At 32.8% G+C, this 25,251-nt stretch overlaps 2 protein-coding genes across 2 annotated transcripts in view; one reads left to right on the top strand and one right to left on the bottom strand.

Annotated features, from left to right (window-relative positions):
• Positions 1 to 25,251, bottom strand: part of LOC129751307 (myocyte-specific enhancer factor 2) — a 225,004-nt gene that overhangs the window by 189,716 nt on the left and 10,037 nt on the right. The window lies entirely within an intron of this gene.
• On the top strand, positions 14,796 to 18,144 carry LOC129752011 (uncharacterized). The gene is made up of 2 exons (XM_055747802.1): positions 14,796 to 17,580; positions 18,047 to 18,144. The coding sequence occupies exons 1-2, from the start codon at positions 14,796 to 14,798 to the stop codon at positions 18,142 to 18,144; spliced, it is 2,883 nt and encodes a 960-aa protein (XP_055603777.1).

The raw sequence follows: 25,251 nt of genomic DNA, 5'->3' as shown, positions 1-25,251 counted from the left end.
AAACTCACTTCTTACATGTGCGTATTGCTCCACGAATGCCCATTTCAGATTTTCAAAAAAAAAACCGCGACTATAGAAATATCAAAAGATTTTGTTTTTCAAAATTTAACACTATCCAAACAGATTTATAAAATTCGAAGAAGAATATGACATAAGTTTTTTCATAAATAAGCTGAAAAACTGTTAAATATTACTGTCTAAAAAAAGTGCAAATTTTAAAATTGGGTGGAAATCTGAAGACACCCTGCGCAAATTGTCATTTCATATTTTCATTGTCAAATTTTCCCGTGAGATTCAAAGTTAAAATTTCGTTGGTTTCAATGGAAGCTGACATGTGAAGTAAATTCTTCACTCTTAAATGCTTAAACTACTAATCTTTGACATATAAAATGCTTGATTTGTAGATAAATGTGTTTTCGTATTCGCTATAACTTCGTGCTAAATTTTAGAAGTTTTTTTTTCAATACTGTATTATTCTCCCCATGAAGCCTTTAAAAACCAATCAAAATTCATATTAGTACCATGCACCCATTTAGGAGCTCTCATCGCTTTTATAATAATGGTATGAGGTAATTAAATAAGGGATATTCATCGCAATATACATCAGTTACTCGAAAGGACTGTTCATGTGTAAAAGGGAAAATGAAAAAAAATATAGGTTTTTTATCCGACTTTTGTTTCAATACAAATTATGATAATATTATTTCAAAATGGTACGAAAACCATAAAAAATTTCAATTCATAATTAGCACTAAGATTGGAATGTGGTCTTTCTGGAAAAAGCTTCGCGGGCCTAAAAAACAGTGGGTTTGGCCACATATGGTCTAAATAAGCCAGTTATGTGACTTTTGGTTTCCTGGGCATTAATCGCAGCTCCTCAAAATGGTTCTGAAATCAATCGAAAGTGCTGTACAAATTTTAGATATCCTCAGTTGGAAACAAAAAATTTCTAGTCCAGCTCATATTGAAGAGTAACTTGCTGCTAGTTGCGAGAAAATTAAGTCGATAGTAGCCTGTGGTGACGTTTCTCAAAGCGCTGGAGGTTTCCGAGCTTTGAAATAAAATGTAAAATCGGATTGTCAACGAGGACATGCGTTTCGGTTTGATATTCTGTTATTGATGCTTGAGCAAATCTCAACGTTAAATTAGTGATCTAATCTGCCAATCATTTTTTAAACGTATATGAGAAGACCGAAAAATACAAATGGGTCATTCCATACCAAGTGACCATGAAAATGCATCGACTCTCTCCGATTTGACCCTAAATGTAATTTTGTAAAGTAAATAAGAAAAATCCAAAGTTTTTGGAGAAAAAATTTGATAGAAAAAAAACTTCAAAATTCAAAAACTTAAATTTATATAAAAAAAAAAAAAGAAATCAATTGTCTAGAATCCAATGACTTAAACGGTGGTCTTTAACAAAATAGCTCTTTAAAAAAATCTAAATGTTCTATCGTGGTGACTCGTGCCAGATATACTTATGAGACGTCCATTGAATTACCTCAAAATTTGAAAAAAAAAAATAATTAAAAAGTTGTATCCTAAAAAAAGAATTTGAAGACAAATACTTTTATGTTTAAACATTTAAAACTCTTAAGTATAAAAAAAAGAAAAATTTGGATAAAATGTTTTTTCAAGTACAAAATACCCCAAGATCTTCTGTAGCGCAACATCAGCTAGTGAGTGAGGCATCAAGCTCGTTCTAAGGTAGATGACATACAATAATGACATCATCATCAACAGTCGATTGGACTCTCGAGTGGCCGGCCAGAGAGTTGTCGAATGACCAAGACTAACAAACAATCTAAGAGGGACTCCTCTAAATATGATGGGTTTGAATGAACTGCAGCACCGGAATCAAAACACGATTCCAGACAAGTGGGTTCGCGAAGCGACGCTACTGCCACTGACGATGATAAAAGCTGACTGCGACGGCGCTGTTGACGTTGATGATTATTATGTACTTGGATTCAGCGCGCCCGGAATCAATGGGTTGGCGGCGCGCGGTGTGATAGTGGTGATGATTGGCTCTAACACCCAATGTGCAAACAAGATTGAACATTTTTTATTTCAATGTGTATCATGTATCGGTATGTTTTCATAAGGTCGAAAGTGTCGAAAAAGTGTTTTCGTTTATCAATAGCGACTTCTATACGACCAGATGATGTTTATTTCAGCCCTCCACTACTACACACATACTGTTTGTTTGGAGTCTTATCGGAACAAGATTGTGTATTATGTCATGCATTCCAAATGGTTGTTGAAATTGCAATCTTTCTAATTGCCGTTAATAGTTTGATATGGTGCCCAAAGTTCAGTGAGCTGGTTTTGTTGCCATGACGATGTTCAGAACGGTACAGTGAGTGTATCGGTTGTTTATTTACTTTAAGTTGGATGTGGTTTAGTAGCATGAAACACCGAAAAAGGATCATAAAATTAATTATTTTTTGTTTAGAAGTTTAGTAACCTCGTGAAGGTTAAGTTATATGATGAAACTTTGTTTGTTAGAAAGAAATTATAAAAATAAATTAATATAAATTGTTTAAGATGTTAAATTGAATGAGGAAAAGTTGTTTACGAAAAGGTGAAAACAAGCTGTCTCAAACGACTGCCCTACGGCAACTCTCGAAGTTCCTTCCAGGGTTGCCAAAAATTTTTTTTTCAAAATTCAGGGACATGAAAAATAAAAATCATGATTTAAAGGGAATTTCGGCGAAGTGAGGATCTTTTTTATTTTTGGTCATCAATCCACATTTTGACCTCCACTAATGTCTTTAATGCGGTTCCATACTTCTCATTTTCCATTATATTCACAAAAATCAGGGAAATTCAGGCCTATTTCCTAAAATCAGGGGAAAACGGAGGCTTATCAGGTTATCAGGTGGGACTTCCAAAAATCAGGCAAATTCTGAGAAATCAGGCACATTGGCAAACCCTGGTCCCTTCTCTAAAGTTTTGTGTCACTCAAAACCTTCTGATCTTTTTTTTTTCTTTTTCTAGGATTTTAACTCTCTCGAGTTATTCATCCTCCAGAAACCTTCTGATCGGCATTCCCTAAGCCTTCAGCCACAAAGAGTGCGAAGAAAACACAAGTATTTTATCTCATTCGGCTCCTGCTCTTTTGTGTACACTCAGTGCAAAGAGCGGAGAATGTTCGATGAGTGAAAATGAAACTCGAAATCTGAGCCAACTAGTTTGTTTGACTGATAGTGTCAACCGCTTCGGAAGGAAAAAATACTCCGTCAATATAATGGACAACTTAACCGAACAATTGATGGTAAACAACGAGCTGTGAATTATTTATCTTTTGTATTATCGCATAAAAATTGAAAAAAAGGAAGGAAAAGCAAAAGCCCGAAGGAAGGGTGTCTGACTTTGCTGTGTTAATCAGAAAATACATTCCATCTCGAAGTTCGACATGGGTTTCGACTAACACTTAAAAAAACTCAAGTTTAAAACTCCTCACCTGTTTCCTTCAAAAGACGTTCAAGAAGTTAAAAAAAATCTAACGGTTAAAAGCCTGAATAGCTTGAATATGATTTGAGACCAAATTCTCACCATCTCGAGAACCCATCAGTTCTTTCAATTTTCAACATTCAGAAGACAGAATTCATAAATCGTCATAATCAGCACCCCAGAAAAAATCACCTCCTGTAATCGTCTAGCACGTTTTCTATTCAGCTCGCTTCCAACAATCAATGATGATGATGATGGAATTCGCGGGACGATAGTTTGTTGTTTGTTGTCCACTTGAGCGACATTCCGGCAAACTCCCAGTAAATTTTGGACAAGGTGTTTGGGGTGAGTGAGGAAAAAAACCAAACTCATCTGCGATGTACTCAACTTAAGTCTCGGAACAATCACTTCTTCTACGATCTAAGAATTTTTTTGGAGGGTTTATTTTTTTCATCGATAAAACTGAATACTGAACAGGCGATTTCGTCTTGTCGGAACAGATCTTTGACAAGGCATTATACAAAACGACGACTGGTACAATTGGTACAAATGTTTTTTTTTTCGTTTTGCAAATTTTCTTAAAAACCAAACCTGTTTCGAATATCTATCGACACATTCTACACGTTGTATATCCATTGAAGGACAAAACTGTTTGTGTACCTCTGTGTTCCATTCGAATTGCTGGTTGATTGATATTGACTTAGGTGTAAAAAGTTTGATGTTATATAAGGAAAAAAGGAACCGCCAGCCAGCACTTGGTAACGCTGAACCAGATTTTGGCTAGTTGATAAGACTAGCCTAGCCAATTGAGAGTCCTCGTTTTAGAAATTTTATATATATTTTTTGTGCAACTATATTTTTAGATCTTCTGATTTTGAAGCCTGTCTACTTTTTATATTCAAAACGGCCCAGACATTTGGTTTTGACGTGACAAAAACAGTTTTTTTTTTCTAAAGTCACGAAAAGTGCCTTAAAACATTGTGGTTTGCCGATTTTTTTTGTTTAAATTGTTTACTCACGAGTCGTGAACTGTGACGATGTAAAATTAGAGGGCTTCATGGTAAAACGATCTTGATTAATGCTTCATAGGTCTTAAGGTTTTAAATTATAAAAAAAATTACATCGTGAGAGGGTTTGCTGATATCAATGAAATGTTAGTTGCTCCTATATTCTAAATTTCAACGAAACAATGAATTGACATAACCTGCATAAATTCAAATTTTGGAACCCTTCAACATTTTTTTAATCAGCTTGCAGTTTTGTTTTTCTCTTTAACACTTGTGTAGTCATTTATTAGTTGCTGCCGATTGAATATCAGATCGTAAATTAACCATTTTTTTAAGGCAAGCTTTCCATCTAAGATAAACTAAACATTACACTTGCTCTATTGCCTCAAAAGGCGGGTGATAAGAGAAGACTAAAAAAATATTTCTCGCAGGTCGTTGGCACAGATTGACGACCTCCTGCATCATGATATTGGTTGTATATTTGAACCTCCTTCAAATGTACCCTCGTAGGTATCTATTGCATTGACTCAATCAGAAAAGAGCTGCACTGAAGATTTGGCCTGTTTGCAATGTGCTTCGACCGACTTCGATAGTGCAAAGCAACGATCACGCAATCTTTCAACAAATTTTCCAAAAGGACAAATTATAATTAACCTTCTTTTCCAGTTTCGTCATAATTGGGTAATATTCTTCAAATTTGTTTATTTTTATTTATTATTGTCATTTTCTCAATATATCATTTTTGTCATTTTTATCATTCTCGTCATTTTTATAATTTTTGTCATTTATGTCATTTATATTATTTTTGTTATTTTGTCCTTTCCATTTTAGTCATTTTTGCTTACTTTTGCTAATTTTTGTAATTAGTCATTTTTGTCATTCCTATCATTTTTCTCATTTTTCTCATTTTTGTCATTTTTCTAATTTTTGTCATTTTGTCATTTTTGTCATTTTTGTCATTTTTGTCATTTTTGTCATTTTTGTCATTTTTGTCATTTTTGTCATTTTTGTCATTTTTGTCATTTTTGTCATTTTTGTCATATTTGTTATTTTTGTCATATTTGTCATTTTTGTCATTTTTGTAATTTTTGTCATTTTTGTCATTTTTGTCATTTTTGTCATTTTTGTCATTTTTGTCATTTTAGTCATTTTTGTCATTTTTGTCATTTTTGTCATTTTTGTCATTTTTGTCATTTTTGTCATTTTTGTCATTTTTGTCATTTTTGTCATTTTTGTCATTTTTGTCATTTTTGTCATTTTTGTCATTTTTGTCATTTTTGTCATTTTTGTCATTTTTGTCATTTTTGTCATTTTTGTCATTTTTGTCATTTTTGTCATTTTTGTCATTTTTGTCATTTTTGTCATTTTTGTCATTTTTGTCATTTTTGTCATTTTTGTCATTTTTGTCATTTTTGTCATTTTTGTCATTTTTGTCATTTTTGTCATTTTTGTCATTTTTGTCATTTTTGTCATTTTTGTCATTTTTGTCATTTTTGTCATTTTTGTCATTTTTGTCATTTTTGTCATTTTTGTCATTTTTGTCATTTTTGTCATTTTTGTCATTTTTGTCATTTTTGTCATTTTTGTCATTTTTGTCATTTTTGTCATTTTTGTCATTTTTGACATTTTTGACATTGTTGTCATTTTTGTCATTTTTGTCGTTTTTGTCATTTTTGTCATTTTTGTCATTTTTGTCATTTTTGTCATTTTTGTCATTTTTGTCATTTTTGTCATTTTTGTCATTTTTGTCATTTTTGTCATTTTTGTCATTTTTGTCATTTTTGTCATTTTTGTCATTTTTGTCATTTTTGTCATTTTTGTCATTTTTGTCATTTTTGTCATTTTTGTCATTTTTGTCTTTCTTGTCATTCTTGTCATTTTTTTCATTTTTGTCATTTTTGGTCATTTTTGTTGTGTTTGTCATTTTTGTTGTCATTTTTGTCATTTTTTTCATTTTTGTCAATTTTGTCAATTTTGTCTTTTTTGTCATTTTTGTCATTTTTGTCATTTTTGTCATTTTTGACATTTTTGTCATTTTTGTCATTTTTGTCATTTTTGTCATTTTTGTCATTTTTGTCATTTTTGTCATTTTTGTCATTTTTGTCATTTTTGTCATTTTTGTCATTTTTGTCATTTTTGTCATTTTTGTCATTTTTGTCATTTTTGTCATTTTTGTCATTTTTGTCATTTTTGTCATTTTTGTCATTTTTGTCATTTTTGACATTTTTGTCATTTTTGTCATTTTTGTCATTTTTGTCATTTTTGTCATTTTTGTCATTTTTGTCATTTTTGTCATTTTTGTCATTTTTGTCATTTTTGTCATTTTTGTCATTTTTGTCATTTTTGTCATTTTTGTCATTTTTGTCATTTTTGTCATTTTTGTCATTTTTGTCATTTTTGTCATTTTTGTCATTTTTGTCATTTTTGTCATTTTTGTCATTTTTGTCATTTTTGTCATTTTTGTCATTTTTGTCATTTTTGTCATTTTTATCATTTTTGTCATTTTTGCCAATTTTGTCATTTTTGTCATTTTTTTCGAATTTGTCATTTTATCATTTTTGTCATCTTTAACATTTTATCATTTTTGTCATTTTTGCATTTTTGTCAATTTTGTCATTTTTGTCATTTTTGTTATTTTTGTAATTTTTGTAATTTTTGTAATTTTTGTAATTTTTGTAATTTTTGTAATATTTGTAATTTTTGTAATTTTTGTCATTTTGGTCATTTTTGTCATTTTGGTCATTTTTGTCATTTTTGTCATTTTTGTCATTTTTGTCATTTTTGTCATTTTTGTCATTTTTGTCATTTTTGTCATTTTTGTCATTTTTGTCATTTTTGTCATTTTTGTCATTTTTGTCATTTTTGTCATTTTTGTCATTTTTGTCATTTTTGTCATTTTTGTCATTTTTGTCATTTTTGTCATTTTTGTCATTTTTGTCATTTTTGTCATTTTTGTCATTTTTGTCATTTTTGACATTTTTGACATTTTTGACATTGTTGTCATTTTTGTCATTTTTGTAATTTTTGTCATTTTTGTAATTTTTGTCATTTTTGTCATTTTTGTCATTTTTGTCATTTTTGTCATTTTTGTCATTTTTGTCATTTTTGTCATTTTTGTCATTTTTGTCATTTTTGTCATTTTTGTCATTTTTGTCATTTTTGTCATTTTTGTCATTTTTGTCATTTTTGTCATTTTTGTCATTTTTGTCATTTTTGTCATTTTTGTCATTTTTGTCATTTTTGTCATTTTTGTCATTTTTGTCATTTTTGTCATTTTTGTCATTTTTGTCATTTTTGTCATTTTTGTCATTTTTGTCATTTTTGACATTTTTGACATTTTTGACATTGTTGTCATTTTTGTCATTTTTGTAATTTTTGTCATTTTTGTAATTTTTGTCATTTTTGTCATTTTTGTCATTTTTGTCATTTTTGTCATTTTTGTCATTTTTGTCATTTTTGTCATTTTTGTCATTTTTGTCATTTTTGTCATTTTTGTCATTTTTGTCATTTTTGTCATTTTTGTCATTTTTGTCATTTTTGTCATTTTTGTCATTTTTGTCATTTTTGTCATTTTTGTCATTTTTGTCATTTTTGTCATTTTTGTCATTTTTGTCATTTTTGTCATTTTTGTCATTTTTGTCATTTTTGTCATTTTTGTCATTTTTGTCATTTTTGTCATTTTTGTCATTTTTGACATTTTTGACATTTTTGACATTGTTGTCATTTTTGTCATTTTTGTCATTTTTGTCATTTTTGTCATTTTTGTCATTTTTGTCATTTTTGTCATTTTTGTCATTTTTGTCATTTTTGTCATTTTTGTCATTTTTGTCATTTTTGTCATTTTTGTCATTTTTGTCATTTTTGTCATTTTTGTCATTTTTGTCATTTTTGTCATTTTTGTCATTTTTGTCATTTTTGTCATTTTTGTCATTTTTGTCATTTTTGTCATTTTTGTCATTTTTGTCATTTTTGTCATTTTTGTCATTTTTGTCATTTTTGTCATTTTTGACATTTTTGACATTGTTGTCATTTTTGTCATTTTTGTCGTTTTTGTCATTTTTGTCATTTTTGTCATTTTTGTCATTTTTGTCATTTTTGTCATTTTTGTCATTTTTGTCATTTTTGTCATTTTTGTCATTTTTGTCATTTTTGTCATTTTTGTCATTTTTGTCATTTTTGTCATTTTTGTCATTTTTGTCATTTTTGTCATTTTTGTCATTTTTGTCATTTTTGTCATTTTTGTCATTTTTGTCATTTTTGTCATTTTTGTCATTTTTGTCATTTTTGTCTTTCTTGTCATTCTTGTCATTTTTTTCATTTTTGTCATTTTTGGTCATTTTTGTTGTGTTTGTCATTTTTGTTGTCATTTTTGTCATTTTTTTCATTTTTGTCAATTTTGTCAATTTTGTCTTTTTTGTCATTTTTGTCATTTTTGTCATTTTTGTCATTTTTGACATTTTTGTCATTTTTGTCATTTTTGTCATTTTTGTCATTTTTGTCATTTTTGTCATTTTTGTCATTTTTGTCATTTTTGTCATTTTTGTCATTTTTGTCATTTTTGTCATTTTTGTCATTTTTGTCATTTTTGTCATTTTTGTCATTTTTGTCATTTTTGTCATTTTTGTCATTTTTGTCATTTTTGTCATTTTTGACATTTTTGTCATTTTTGTCATTTTTGTCATTTTTGTCATTTTTGTCATTTTTGTCATTTTTGTCATTTTTGTCATTTTTGTCATTTTTGTCATTTTTGTCATTTTTGTCATTTTTGTCATTTTTGTCATTTTTGTCATTTTTGTCATTTTTGTCATTTTTGTCATTTTTGTCATTTTTGTCATTTTTGTCATTTTTGTCATTTTTGTCATTTTTGTCATTTTTGTCATTTTTGTCATTTTTGTCATTTTTGTCATTTTTGTCATTTTTGTGATTTTTGTCATTTTTGTCATTTTTGTCATTTTTGTCATTTTTGTCATTTTTGTCATTTTTGTCATTTTTGTCATTTTTGTCATTTTTGTCATTTTTGTCATTTTTGTCATTTTTGTCATTTTTGTCATTTTTGTCATTTTTGTCATTTTTATCATTTTTGTCATTTTTGCCAATTTTGTCATTTTTGTCATTTTTTTCGAATTTGTCATTTTATCATTTTTGTCATCTTTAACATTTTATCATTTTTGTCATTTTTGCATTTTTGTCAATTTTGTCATTTTTGTCATTTTTGTTATTTTTGTAATTTTTGTAATTTTTGTAATTTTTGTAATTTTTGTAATTTTTGTAATTTTTGTAATTTTTGTAATATTTGTAATTTTTGTAATTTTTGTCATTTTGGTCATTTTTGTCATTTTGGTCATTTTTGTCATTTTTGTCATTTTTGTCATTTTTGTCATTTTTGTCATTTTTGTCATTTTTGTCATTTTTGTCATTTTTGTCATTTTTGTCATTTTTGTCATTTTTGTCATTTTTGTCATTTTTGTCATTTTTGTCATTTTTGTCATTTTTGTCATTTTTGTCATTTTTGTCATTTTTGTCATTTTTGTCATTTTTGTCATTTTTGTCATTTTTGTCATTTTTGTCATTTTTGTCATTTTTGTCATTTTTGTCATTTTTGTCATTTTTGTCATTTTTGTCATTTTTGTCATTTTTGTCATTTTTGTCATTTTTGTCATTTTTGTCATTTTTGTCATTTTTGTCATTTTTGTCATTTTTGTCATTTTTGTCATTTTTGTCATTTTTGTCATTTTTGTCATTTTTGTCATTTTTGTCATTTTTGTCATTTTTGTCATTTTTGTCATTTTTGTCATTTTTGTCATTTTTGACATTTTTGACATTGTTGTCATTTTTGTCATTTTTGTCGTTTTTGTCATTTTTGTCATTTTTGTCATTTTTGTCATTTTTGTCATTTTTGTCATTTTTGTCATTTTTGTCATTTTTGTCATTTTTGTCATTTTTGTCATTTTTGTCATTTTTGTCATTTTTGTCATTTTTGTCATTTTTGTCATTTTTGTCATTTTTGTCATTTTTGTCATTTTTGTCATTTTTGTCATTTTTGTCATTTTTGTCATTTTTGTCATTTTTGTCATTTTTGTCATTTTTATCATTTTTGTCATTTTTGCCAATTTTGTCATTTTTGTCATTTTTTTCGAATTTGTCATTTTATCATTTTTGTCATCTTTAACATTTTATCATTTTTGTCATTTTTGCATTTTTGTCAATTTTGTCATTTTTGTCATTTTTGTTATTTTTGTAATTTTTGTAATTTTTGTAATTTTTGTAATTTTTGTAATTTTTGTAATTTTTGTAATATTTGTAATTTTTGTAATTTTTGTCATTTTGGTCATTTTTGTCATTTTTGTCATTTTGGTCATTTTTGTCAGTTTTGTCATTTTTGTCATTTTTGTCATTTTTGTCATTTTTGTCATTTTTGTCATTTTTGTCATTTTTGTCATTTTTGTCATTTTTGTCATTTTTGTCATTTTTGTCATTTTTGTCATTTTTGTCATTTTTGTCATTTTTGTCATTTTTGTCATTTTTGTCATTTTTGTCATTTTTGTCATTTTTGTCATTTTTGTCATTTTTGTCATTTTTGTCATTTTTGTCATTTTTGTCATTTTTGTCATTTTTGTCATTTTTGTCATTTTTGTCATTTTTGTCATTTTTGACATTTTTGACATTTTTGACATTGTTGTCATTTTTGTCATTTTTGTAATTTTTGTCATTTTTGTAATTTTTGTCATTTTTGTCATTTTTGTCATTTTTGTCATTTTTGTCATTTTTGTCATTTTTGTCATTTTTGTCATTTTTGTCATTTTTGTCATTTTTGTCATTTTTGTCATTTTTGTCATTTTTGTCATTTTTGTCATTTTTGTCATTTTTGTCATTTTTGTCATTTTTGTCATTTTTGTCATTTTTGTCATTTTTGTCATTTTTGTCATTTTTGTCATTTTTGTCATTTTTGTCATTTTTGTCATTTTTGTCATTTTTGTCATTTTTGTCATTTTTGTCATTTTTGTCATTTTCACGCAGCGAAAAGTAGTACCATTGATATAAAAAAAATACAACTTTGATTCAAAAACCTTGTGTACATTGAAACAAAATCCTATTTCCTTGATTTAAGTAAATTTTATATTGAACCGAACTATTTTTCCTTTAAACAAATGTTCCAAGTTTTTAAATCAAAGTATTGAATTTAAATTCAAAGAATTTATTTTTTGACGCAGAATCAATGTAAAAATTCATTGATTTAGATGAATGTTTTTTTTTAATCAAAGTATTTTTTCGTCAAATAGTTGACACATCTTCATTAGCTTCTGTTTGGTGAACGGGTCGGAGAAAAGCTTTTTCGATAACCAGTCAGACTTATTTATACCAGCGGAATCTTCCTGCCGTGCAACCCCAGACAGCATCGGATTCAAGAGATCCGGCGTCGGAAAATTCAGACAGCTATGAGAGGGCAAACGATAGTGGACTCCAAGGTAGGTCTTTTAAAATCAATTCAATTTTAAATAAACTGTCAACATGTCAAAATTTTTTAAGGCAACCATTCATCCAACCAATTTGAAGAGGTAACTGTACTGACTGTTCCAATTCCTTTTGGCAACTGGCTACCAACAAATATCGTTCAGTAAGTACAAGTTCAGTATGTAAAAAAAAATATTTTCTTCATTGTTAGAATTATTTTGCTTAATGTCGTAATTGTAATAAATTTGTACTATGTGCGCTATGTAAAAAATTCATGTGTATATTTTGTTCTACTCTTTATTTACAGATGAACCGCGGTTTAAAAATTCAATATAAGGGAAAACCGATGATGTGAAGTGGTAAAAGATAGAACATCTACTTACAGAGAAATAAAATGTTTCAAACCATAATTGATTTCTTTTTATTTCCAATAGGACGATAATTAATATGTAGTACTAGAATTTTTAGGAATAAAACATAAAATTGAAGAACAAATGCTTTAAAATTGAAATCCAAATACCGTTGAATTAAAGGAATATTATATAAAATCAAACGAAAAGGTTTTTGAATCAAAAGCATTTTGTTTTTTGAAACAAAGAAAAAGTTTTGATTCAAAGAAAAGCATTTCTTTGAAACAAAAGAAAATGCATTTGAATCAAAGGAATTTTTATTTGTCCCAAAATCAAAGGAAAAAATCCTTTGTTTTTGCGGCACTTTCCTTTGAAACTAAATTTCATTTTTCTGCGTGTTTGTCATTTTTGTCATTTTTGTCATTTTTGACATTTTTGACATTTTTGACATTGTTGTCATTTTTGTCATTTTTGTAATTTTTGTCATTTTTGTAATTTTTGTCATTTTTGTCATTTTTGTCATTTTTGTCATTTTTGTCATTTTTGTCATTTTTGTCATTTTTGTCATTTTTGTCATTTTTGTCATTTTTGTCATTTTTGTCATTTTTGTCATTTTTGTCATTTTTGTCATTTTTGTCATTTTTGTCATTTTTGTCATTTTTGTCATTTTTGTCATTTTTGTCATTTTTGTCATTTTTGTCATTTTTGTCATTTTTGTCATTTTTGTCATTTTTGTCATTTTTGTCATTTTTGACATTTTTGACATTTTTGACATTGTTGTCATTTTTGTCATTTTTGTCATTTTTGTCATTTTTGTCATTTTTGTCATTTTTGTCATTTTTGTCATTTTTGTCATTTTTGTCATTTTTGTCATTTTTGTCATTTTTGTCATTTTTGTCATTTTTGTCATTTTTGTCATTTTTGTCATTTTTGTCATTTTTGTCATTTTTGTCATTTTTGTCATTTTTGTCATTTTTGTCATTTTTGTCATTTTTGTCATTTTTGACATTTTTGACATTGTTGTCATTTTTGTCATTTTTGTCGTTTTTGTCATTTTTGTCATTTTTGTCATTTTTGTCATTTTTGTCATTTTTGTCATTTTTGTCATTTTTGTCATTTTTGTCATTTTTGTCATTTTTGTCATTTTTGTCATTTTTGTCATTTGATCGGTACTACACCGGTCATGAATAATGTTCTTGTTGTTTAAATATGTGTCTTAATCTATGTTCACTTGACACTTTAATCCATTTGCTCGTAAACACCATTATTTGTGATCGTACCTTAGCATAAGATCAACTCTCTCTCGCAACATAGCGAACACCGCGGAGAGAGTTCACATAATAGTTTAGGTTAGCCATTTTAGAAAGTTAGAATAGAATATAACGTTGAATTAGAAGCACGAAATTTCACTTCGTTCCTAATAAATTAATAAGTTTAAGTCCAACTAAGCGACTTTCTCTAGTGAATCCGAAATCGGGCTGAAAGTAATTGTGGCATATAAGCGATCATCGTACATACTGAGTGATGCTAACTCGTTAATCAACCCGAAACTGTGAAAACAAATTCTCTCCCCCGTGGGTGAATCAGCTGTGTGCTAAGTGGAGACGACTTACCTGGACATTCTTGCTGCTGGTGGATGCCGTCGACGAGAGACGGGAAGAAATACCCCGAAATCCGAACCCCCCCCCATCGGCCGAGCCCGAACATTTGGTCCTTCGAAGCCGGATTCGAGGACAGGAAGCTCATCTGGACCAGCAGAGGAATCATCAATCGCCATCTTCCGAGCGCCATAGCAGTTGTGGTTTGTACGAAATCAACACCAAGGTAGGCCAGCTTTGTGATTTTCTCGCTTTGAAACACTATTGTGGCCTATTTTCACTTGGCCAACGGAATATTCCGCAAATTTTGCGCTCTAAACTAACCGACACGAATAGTTCATCACTTGATTGATGATTTGTTGTCGAATCAAAACAAACTGAGAATTACACTACAGTACAAGTATTTTGCAACACAGTACAGCGCAAAACTTTTGCAACAAGGAAAAATTTAATAACTTTTTAAACAAAATTGCATTTTTTGGCCAAAAGTCGATTCAAGGCGGAAGTGCAAGTGCATTGAGGGTGGTGCACTCTACAGTGTCGTTCAAAAATACACCGACACTTGAAAAATTGAAAGTTTTTTGGAAAAATTGGAATTCACTTCCAGTGGTCTCTGAGACACTGTGAAGCATTGCTGATACGCATTGGGGCAAGTGGCCAGACAACAGTACCGTACAAAGGTATAGCGACACTGGTGGATTTTTGGAAAATTTCAAAATCGCTTTACCTGTTAATTTTGAGGCGATTGTAGCATTGCTGGGTGGCGTTTATACAAGTTGCTGACTACAGTACCGTCCAAAAAGATAGCAACTCGAATAAAATAAGAATATTTTGGAGATTTTTATTTACAAATCGCATCCGAAAAGTCAATCGTTGGTGGCATTTACGGTCTTTATTGGTACAATTACGTGTGATTTGAGTGGTGTTGAGTGATGACTAGCAAGGCGGAGAAAAAGTTAGCAGCGGACCTTCTGACGAGACGACGAGCGTGTGCCGAACGAGATGTGGTGGAGAAGTTCGTAGCGGATTTCACCTACGAACGAGATTGTTGCCAGGTTGCGGTACGTTTAGAGGCGCTCAACAAGTGCAACGAGTTGTTCATGAACGTGCAGAATGACATCGAAATGGGCGATAGCGAAGAACGGTTCGAGGCGCATCTGGAGTTCCGGGCGGATTTCGAGGATCGGTTTTGCAGAGCGAAAGGTTTTTTGCTGTCTAAACTGGAAAGCAGGGAGCATCTTCTGAGTTCGACGATCATGCACGCATCGACTTCTCATAGCATGTCTTCCAGTTTCCATCATCGGCTGCCAAAAATCGATCTACCGAAGTTTAGCGGGGATGAATCGCGATGGATATCATTTCGCGACAATTTCATTTCGATGATCCACTGCAACGAAGACATACCAATCGTCAACAAGCTGCAGTATCTGTTGCAGTCACTGGAAGGAGAGGCCAGAAAACCGTTCGAGTCTGTGGATATCCAAGCCGATAACTATGCGTCGACGTGGGACGCATTGAAAAAGCGCTACGACAACAAGCGATTCCTCAGAAAGGAGCTGTTCCGAGGCCTGTACAACCTTCCACCGATACAGCATGAGTCCGCACAAGACCTCAACACACTGGTTGATGATTTCCAGCGACACGTCAAGGCACTGGGGAAGTTAGGTGAACCGATAGATCATTGGGATACTCCGCTCATCTTCATCCTGACGAATAAATTGGATTCGGCGACGATTCGTGCGTGGGAGCAAGATACTCGACAGAAGGATGAGGTGAAATACGACGAGCTCATCGAGTTCCTCATCCACCAGGTCCGGATGTTAAAATCCGTGGACAGCGATCTCCAGCATCGTTCCTCACTGCCCACCGTTTCCAAGGTGGCCGGTCAAATCCCGAAGAGACCAGTTCCCATCCGATCTGTTGTGAACACAGCTACGTCCGAAACTCAATCCAGTACTTCGTCATGCCACTGTTGTTTTAGGACACATCCGCTTTACCAATGTCCAGCATTTTCGAACCTGTCAAGCTCCCAACGGCGAGAGCTTGTGACACAGCACAGTCTTTGCTGGAATTGCTTTCGCGCAAACCACCGGGCAACATCCTGCAAATCCAAGTTTCTGTGCAGGATTTGTCAAGCAAAACACCACACCATGTTGCACGACCACCACATATCACATCTGGAGCAACTCTCTACTGAGGAACCACATCCCGTACAAGCGAATCCAGGCCCCAGTAAATTGCTTAGCCCCCCAACAGTAAATCTTTCCGTGCATTCAGATTCAACGGTTCTATTGGAGACAGTTACGCTGTTAGTTGTCGACCGATACGGTAGAAAGATTCCTGCTAGAGCTCTGCTAGATTCTGCAGCGATGTCCAACTTCATCACCAAGAAGCTGGCGAACGAACTCGCCACCCGCCAAAGCCCCGTGGACATCGCAGTTGCCGGAATTGGAGAGTCAGTGAAGCGCATCAAGCACAAGTTAGCTGCCAAGATCGTATCCAAGAACAGCGACTTCTCCACCACACTCGATTTCCTCGTCATGAAGAAGCCTACTTCTTACCTTCCCACATCCCCGATCGATTCAACTGCCTGGAGAATGCCGAAGGTTCCATTGGCGGATCCTCAGTTCAACGTTCCAGCAACAATCGACATGATCATCGGTGGAGAATGTTACCATGAATTCCACACAGGCATACGCCACTCTCTTGGTGATAATTCTCCGTTTTTGGTGGACACCCTCTTCGGCTGGACAGTTTCTGGCAAAGTGGATTCAAGCTCCACCACCGCACCGCAAGCGTGCTTCCTCTCCACCGTTGATCAAACCCGAGAAACGATCCCTGGGGAGTTCCGGCCAATGGTAACCACCAACGGAAGCCCGAGAATGGAAGCTGAACCCTCCACCACTCAAATCCACAAAAAAGGATGCATCGCCCGCCATTCCCGGCCCAATAATCCTAAAACCACCCTTGGAGATTCAAACACGAAGACCACACAACGAAACTCCACCAGAAATGGACACCATCAAACTACTGAAAGTATCACCCAACCCAGAAATATGCACAACAGCGATCCTGTTGAGGACGAACCACACTGCTATCTGCCACATCACCCGGTGCTCAAGGAAGCCAGCAAAACCACCAATGAACGCGTGGTATTCAACGCATCCTATGAGCCCAATTCAGGGTACGCGCTCAACGATACGCTGCTCGTCGGTCCCGTCGCTCAACACAGCCTGCTGTCCAGTACTCCTCTAAGCGCATCCAAGGTCATCGATGAAGGAGAAGGCGCTGCCTGTGGATCCTGCTGCTACGTTGTCCCTTTGGCCAAGCAGCCCTCTGTTACCGTTATGGAGTACTGTGCACCGTTCCGGATACCCCAACGCTCAAAGTCGCCACCGCATCGTTGGAGAACTGTCGCTGCTAAACGTGCAACTGCTATCCAGATTGGTACAGACGGGCCCAGTTGGAGACTCATTCCGGGAGTGCACAATGCAGTCAGCGAATTCTCCAGAAACCTACAGCCGTCCGACTTACCTGCATGGTGTTACGATCCGTCGTCGCAAAAATACCGGCCCTGTTCTGTCCCCTTGCGGCCACTAGATCGCCTTGCACAGCTTCATCCAGGTCGAGATGGAGTCGTTCCGGTTTTAGAACTAGAGACAGCCCAGCGAGATGGTTGTCAAAACCACCGACGACCAGAAAAGGCTACAAAGACCGGTAGAGCACGCCGAACGTGCTCAACGCGCTAATGGAGCGCTAACAGGTGATTAGCGTTCCTATCATTTCATCCATATCGTTCGATCTACCGGGTCTTTGTTGCTTCCAGATCCTTAGACGTCTTGTTATTCCTCACCATCATCGAGATTATTCTACAAAGACCGGCAGAGCACGCCGAATGTGACTCACTGCGCATGTCGAGCGCTAATAGGTGATTAGCGTTCCAAGTTGTCACATTTTCTTGTTCGATCTACCGGTTCTTTGTCGATTGCAGATCCTATCCTACACTATCACTACATCGTCACTACGTATTCATCGCCATTCACCAAGCCACAACGCAGAATCTTCTAAGACCGGTAGAGCACGCCGAACGTTGCTCAACGCGCTAATGGAGCGCTAACAGGTGATTAGCGTTCCTATTACTTTCTCCATATCGTTCGGTCTACCGGGTCTTTTTCGATTCCAGATCTCCCGTTGTCGTACATCGTAGCAGAATCTCATCGTCCACCTCCTATAACGATCAAATCCATCTACAGCGACAGCAGAGTCTCCAAAGATCGGTAGAGCACGCCGAACGTTGCTCAACGCGCCAAAGGGGCGCTAAAAGGTGATTAGCGTTCCTATAATCTTACCCTACGCCGTTCGTTCTACCGGGTCTCTTTTGTTGTCCACAGATTCTGAACCAGTTCCGACGCTGAGACGAAGAAGGTTCCTCGATATGCGACAAACCAGCTGTGTCCTTGAATCCAGTCGAAGAAGCATGCCGAAATTCCTCGGGAGCAGGGAGTGTTGAAACTGTAGTTTCAAGGTGGCCGGAATGATCGGTACTACACCGGTCATGAATAATGTTCTTGTTGTTTAAATATGTGTCTTAATCTATGTTCACTTGACACTTTAATCCATTTGCTCGTAAACACCATTATTTGTGATCGTACCTTAGCATAAGATCAACTCTCTCTCGCAACATAGCGAACACCGCGGAGAGAGTTCACATAATAGTTTAGGTTAGCCATTTTAGAAAGTTAGAATAGAATATAACGTTGAATTAGAAGCACGAAATTTCACTTCGTTCCTAATAAATTAATAAGTTTAAGTCCAACTAAGCGACTTTCTCTAGTGAATCCGAAATCGGGCTGAAAGTAATTGTGGCATATAAGCGATCATCGTACATACTGAGTGATGCTAACTCGTTAATCAACCCGAAACTGTGAAAACAAATTCTCTCCCCCGTGGGTGAATCAGCTGTGTGCTAAGTGGAGACGACTTACCTGGACATTCTTGCTGCTGGTGGATGCCGTCGACGAGAGACGGGAAGAAATACCCCGAAATCCGAACCCCCCCCCATGTTCGGGCTCGGCCGATGGGGGGGGGTTCGGATTTCGGGGTATTTCTTCCCGTCTCTCGTCGACGGCATCCACCAGCAGCAAGAATGTCCAGGTAAGTCGTCTCCACTTAGCACACAGCTGATTCACCCACGGGGGAGAGAATTTGTTTTCACAGTTTCGGGTTGATTAACGAGTTAGCATCACTCAGTATGTACGATGATCGCTTATATGCCACAATTACTTTCAGCCCGATTTCGGATTCACTAGAGAAAGTCGCTTAGTTGGACTTAAACTTATTAATTTATTAGGAACGAAGTGAAATTTCGTGCTTCTAATTCAACGTTATATTCTATTCTAACTTTCTAAAATGGCTAACCTAAACTATTATGTGAACTCTCTCCGCGGTGTTCGCTATGTTGCGAGAGAGAGTTGATCTTATGCTAAGGTACGATCACAAATAATGGTGTTTACGAGCAAATGGATTAAAGTGTCAAGTGAACATAGATTAAGACATTTGTCATTTTTGTCATTTTTGTCATTTTTGTCATTTTTGTCATTTTTGTCATTTTTGTCATTTTTGTCATTTTTGTCTTTCTTGTCATTCTTGTCATTTTTTTCATTTTTGTCATTTTTGGTCATTTTTGTTGTGTTTGTCATTTTTGTTGTCATTTTTGTCATTTTTTTCATTTTTGTCAATTTTGTCAATTTTGTCTTTTTTGTCATTTTTGTCATTTTTGTCATTTTTGTCATTTTTGACATTTTTGTCATTTTTGTCATTTTTGTCATTTTTGTCATTTTTGTCATTTTTGTCATTTTTGTCATTTTTGTCATTTTTGTCATTTTTGTCATTTTTGTCATTTTTGTCATTTTTGTCATTTTTGTCATTTTTGTCATTTTTGTCATTTTTGTCATTTTTGTCATTTTTGTCATTTTTGTCATTTTTGTCATTTTTGTCATTTTTGTCATTTTTGTCATTTTTGTCATTTTTGTCATTTTTGTCATTTTTGTCATTTTTGACATTTTTGTCATTTTTGTCATTTTTGTCATTTTTGTCATTTTTGTCATTTTTGTCATTTTTGTCATTTTTGTCATTTTTGTCATTTTTGTCATTTTTGTCATTTTTGTCATTTTTGTCATTTTTGTCATTTTTGTCATTTTTGTCATTTTTGTCATTTTTGTCATTTTTGTCATTTTTGTCATTTTTGTCATTTTTGTCATTTTTGTCATTTTTGTCATTTTTGTCATTTTTGTCATTTTTGTCATTTTTGTCATTTTTGTCATTTTTGTCATTTTTATCATTTTTGTCATTTTTGCCAATTTTGTCATTTTTGTCATTTTTTTCGAATTTGTCATTTTATCATTTTTGTCATCTTTAACATTTTATCATTTTTGTCATTTTTGCATTTTTGTCAATTTTGTCATTTTTGTCATTTTTGTTATTTTTGTAATTTTTGTAATTTTTGTAATTTTTGTAATTTTTGTAATTTTTGTAATATTTGTAATTTTTGTAATTTTTGTCATTTTGGTCATTTTTGTCATTTTGGTCATTTTTGTCAGTTTTGTCATTTTTGTCATTTTTGTCATTTTTGTCATTTTTGTCATTTTTGTCATTTTTGTCATTTTTGTCATTTTTGTCATTTTTGTCATTTTTGTCATTTTTGTCATTTTTGTCATTTTTGTCATTTTTGTCATTTTTGTCATTTTTGTCATTTTTGTCATTTTTGTCATTTTTGTCATTTTTGTCATTTTTGTCATTTTTGTCATTTTTGTCATTTTTGTCATTTTTGTCATTTTTGTCATTTTTGTCATTTTTGTCATTTTTGTCATTTTTGTCATTTTTGTCATTTTTGTCATTTTTGTCATTTTTGTCATTTTTGTCATTTTTGTCATTTTTGTCATTTTTGTCATTTTTGTCATTTTTGTCATTTTTGTCATTTTTGTCATTTTTGTCATTTTTGTCATTTTTGTCATTTTTGTCATTTTTATCATTTTTGTCGTTTTTGCCAATTTTGTCATTTTTGTCATTTTTTTCGAATTTGTCATTTTATCATTTTTGTCATCTTTAACATTTTATCATTTTTGTCAATTTTGTCATTTTTGTCATTTTTGTCATTTTTGTCATTTTTGTAATTTTTGTAATTTTTGTAATTTTTGTAATTTTTGTAATTTTTGTAATTTTTGTAATTTTTGTAATTTTTGTAATTTTTGTAATTTTTGTAAGTTTTGTAATTTTTGTAATTTTTGTAATTTTTGTAATTTTTGTAATTTTTGTAATTTTTGTAATTTTTGTAATTTTTGTAATTTTTGTAATTTTTGTAACTTTCGTGATTTTTGTGAATTTTTGAAAATTTTGTAATTTTTGTAATTTTTGTTATTTTTGTAATTTTTGTAATTTTCGTATTTTTTGTAATTTTTATTATTTTTGTAATTTTTGTTATTTTTGTAAGTTTTGTAATTTTCGTATTTTTTGTAATTTTTATTATTTTTGTAATTTTTGTCATTTTTGTAATTTTTGTAATTTTTGAATTTTTTTTAATTTTTGTAATTTTTGAAATTTTTTTCATTTTTTGTAATTTTTGTCATTTCTCTAATTTTTGTCAGTGTTGTCATTTTTGTCATTTTTGTCATTTTTGTCATTTTTGTCATTTTTGTCATTGTTGTCATTTTTTCATTTTTGTCATTTTTATTTCATTTTTGTCATTTTCTTCAATTTTTATCAATTTAGTCATCTTTGTCATTTTGGTCATTTTGGTAATTTTTGTCATTTTTGTCTGTTTTGTCATTTTTGTCTGTTTTGTCATTTTTATCATTTTTATCATTTTGTCATTTTTGTTATTTTAATTATTTATTCCATGTTGGCATGTAATTTTTTTATTTTTGTGATTCTTGTCATTTTAATATTTTTGTCTTTTTTTATATTTGTTTCATTTTTGTCATTTCTTTTTTTTTTTTTTGTCGTTCTTGTCATTTTATTTTCTTTGTAATTTTTATCTTTTTTGTCATTGTTGTCATTTCGATTTTTTTGTTTTTCTTCATTGTCTTCATAAGAGAGACTATCAGATTTTTCCTTTTTTTTAATTGTAATTTTTGAAAACTGTTTGTAATTTTCGTCTTTTTTGGTTATTTTTAAACTCATAAAGTACCTTCCTCGTTTCTGTTTCACTGGCCTCAAAGCTTATTTATTCAAAGAGAATCGAATCCTGCTGTTCCTCGCATTGTAGCTGTATTGGAATTCCGTTTCCATGTAGACATGGCCAGTGTCATCGCGACCATCTTCTAAGGTCAGCCAAACGGCCCAAGACCATCAGCAGATGATAGGTTGCAGAAGTAGGTAATTCAGGGATTCTCTCCCGGTTTTGGGTTGGGGGTGTTCGAGAAAGGTAGAATCCGATATGGTGTTTTGGATCCAACCCGAGAGCAGAAGTGGGCTGCAAGAGCCAAAGAGAGAATATTGCTTGCTGCTCGCGGGTAATGTTATTGATTTTTTTCGGGGGGAGATACATAAAATATTTGCATACTTGTTGCTTCTTTCGGGGAGCGAAAGCGCAGTTTGACGAAATTTGTGTTCGACTGGTTTCGCCAGTCCAGCAAATGTTGTTCCCGGTCTGGGCTGGATTTGAATGTTTTGGGACGAAAAAAATATCACAGATTCTTATCATCGACACGGGATGGATCTTCATTTTCTGATTTGAGGGGTAGAGGCAAGTAAGGTTAGAGACTCGCTATCCAGTTCTGAGTTTGACTGAGACTTGGAGGTACATATTATGAAATGATGACTTCGACAATGACCGGTTCCAATGTTCTCTGGCTGCTAGTATGGTATATAAGTTGTGTTTTGGTTGGATTAGGTTGATGGTTGTAGTTATACTTGAGTATATACGACACCCGTTTGGTGCCAGATCAGGACAGGGGCAACTTTCAAGGACGTTTCTTATGCTATTTATCTTGGGCTGACGTTTGGTTTTTTATGCATGGACCTGTCGATGTGACACAAGCTGAAGATTGTCGGGTACTAAATTTTGAATGCTTTAAATTGTTTGCATTATAAAACCTTCATAAAACATACAACTGCACCAAATGTTTGAACTTCGATAACAAATTTCAAAATTCAAAAAGCAATAGTTTTCAATCAATGATGTTACGAAAAATGATCGGTATCGCAGAAGCGATGAAAAATTTAAACTAAATGAAATAATAATTAGCCTGAGGTGGTTCCTTGATGATGGTCAGGTACCGGAATGATCACCCAAAGAAAAAAATAATTTCTCAGTCATAATCGATGCTGAACCGCGAAAATTTCTGTGAAACTGTACCAATGGGCTTTGAGCCGAAAATATTTAAACCCTGCCAACCGTGACCATCCCTCATTTGGCCTGAAAGCTGCCACTAGTCAGTAGTTATCCACTCGCGCCAAGACATAACCTCACTTCTACACTTCATTCAATCCAGCGGGCTCGGTCGGATTGATAAGCACCTTTACCGGAGGAGCCTCATGAATAATACCGGAGCCAGCAGAGAGCCAGAGTGAGAAGTAAGAAGTCAACCAAGTGAACAAGTTCGCAGTAAAAAGACAATCACTTTTTACTTCTTTTTTTTTCTACAGTTGGGGCAGGTTTTTCGTTACTTGTGGAAGGACTGGAGGTTTCAGAAGAAGGGGAAAATCCAATCAGTCCGCACTAGTTTTTGTCAGCGACCTCTGGGAGGTCAACCTGTCTCCCCGGTGGTGTTTCGCTATGGTCAGTTCGGTCCATGGCTTCCGGGATGAACCCTTCAATAATCGACACTTTACAGCCATAACAGCCTCAGAAGCTACTGGAGTTGGTCCGGGGTTGAAATCTTCTAGGAGATGAAAACTCACTCGCTCGGGTAATGGTGGACAGTGGTTATTATGCTTTTGCTTCTGTCTGGTTTGATTGCAATCATCTTTTATGGGACTGCATTCATAAGAAGGTCGGCGTGATAGTAGCAGCAGAAAAAATCCGAGAAATAAACAGTGGCACGGCAGGTTTGCATATACACATTGATAGAGCAGGTTGACGTTTAGTATTTGTTCTGTAGAATATTATTAATTGGAATCGATTTAACCCATTCGAGACGGCGACTTTTTTCGAACGCGTCCCCCAGGAGCGAAAATTTATTATTGTTAGATTCGATCAATTTTTATCTAAAAAACATGAATTCAATGAAATTTCCAAAATTCAATCGTAAACTCACAAAAAAAGTCCATTGCACACCGTGTGTGCAGTCCGCTCCTCGAAATAAAATTATTTCGAGGAGCCGAATTGCACACACGGTGTGCAATGGGTAGAAAAATAAAAATCCACCATTTTAAATATGTTCATCATTCGTTTAATTTTTGTTTGGTTATAAAGGAAAGAATAAAATGCAAAAAAAAATTATGTAATGTGGTTTAAACAAACAATAAGTTTTTTTCAATTTTTTACAATATGTGTTTACTTTTGTGATGCATTACCATGTTTTCAACTTTGTTGGTTTTAATTTAACCCATTTTTTTCTTGTGTCTTCCTGTGGATTTTTTCTATATAAACTATTTAAGTTGCAACTATTTAAGTCCGGTTAACAAACTCTTATAATAATGTAGATCTTTATTTCATAAAATAATATACACAGAAAAATCTAATGATCATCACATAATCTTGCGTATATTCAACTGAATAGCATCTTGAAAGGAGGGTGATTTGTCCAACGTTTCATGAAGGCATATCGAACGGAACGTTCAAATTTCAAAAATTTCAATACAATATAAAACAAGATTTTTTTAGAAAATCATGTTATGATTGTTTGAACACATTCCATGAAAAAAATCCATGATAACGATATTATTAGCAATTACCATAGAGCTAAATTTTATTTGTTTTTTTAGATAAATTGTTTAAAGTTACCGATAATTAAAATTTTATTTGATCATACGTTTAGTTGAATAGCTACCGTAAAGAGTGTTTCAACTATAAGATACAGATTTCACCTTGGTGAAAGTAGAATTTACTTAAATTACTCCGTCAAGAGCTGGAGAACCCAACAGTACGCTCTAAACCTTGAGAATTTAAAAACTAGACTTATCAATACGAAGTTCACACAAACGCTATACACCAGGTCCTAGATGCATATCAATTTCAGTTATTCTCCCCTCACCATAACCTTAATAATCACCAACGCACACTTCCACAAAAACAGCACAAATTGCCTCCGTCTCGAATGGGTTAACTAGTCACAAGTCACAACTCGGTTGTTGCAACCACAGTTTTGTGAATTTATATAGTAACATTTCGTAACATTTAAAGTGCTGCTGGTGGACGGTTTATGTTGGTTTCCTAATATGTTCAAA

The sequence above is a fragment of the Uranotaenia lowii genome, chromosome 3 (assembly GCF_029784155.1).
Source record: "Uranotaenia lowii strain MFRU-FL chromosome 3, ASM2978415v1, whole genome shotgun sequence".
Lineage (NCBI taxonomy): Eukaryota > Metazoa > Arthropoda > Insecta > Diptera > Culicidae > Uranotaenia > Uranotaenia lowii.
Note: the sequence above shows the minus strand (reverse complement) of the source record. Positions and strands in the feature narration are given on the sequence as shown.

Coding starts and splice junctions, on each gene's coding strand:
- LOC129752011 (XM_055747802.1), top strand. CDS start 14,796: ATGACTAGCAAGGCGGAGAAAAAGTTAGCAGCGGACCTTCTGACGAGA. Junction 17,581..18,046: donor AGAAAAGGCTACAAAGACCG/GTAGAGCACGCC, acceptor TTTCGATTCCAG/ATCTCCCGTTGTCGTACATC.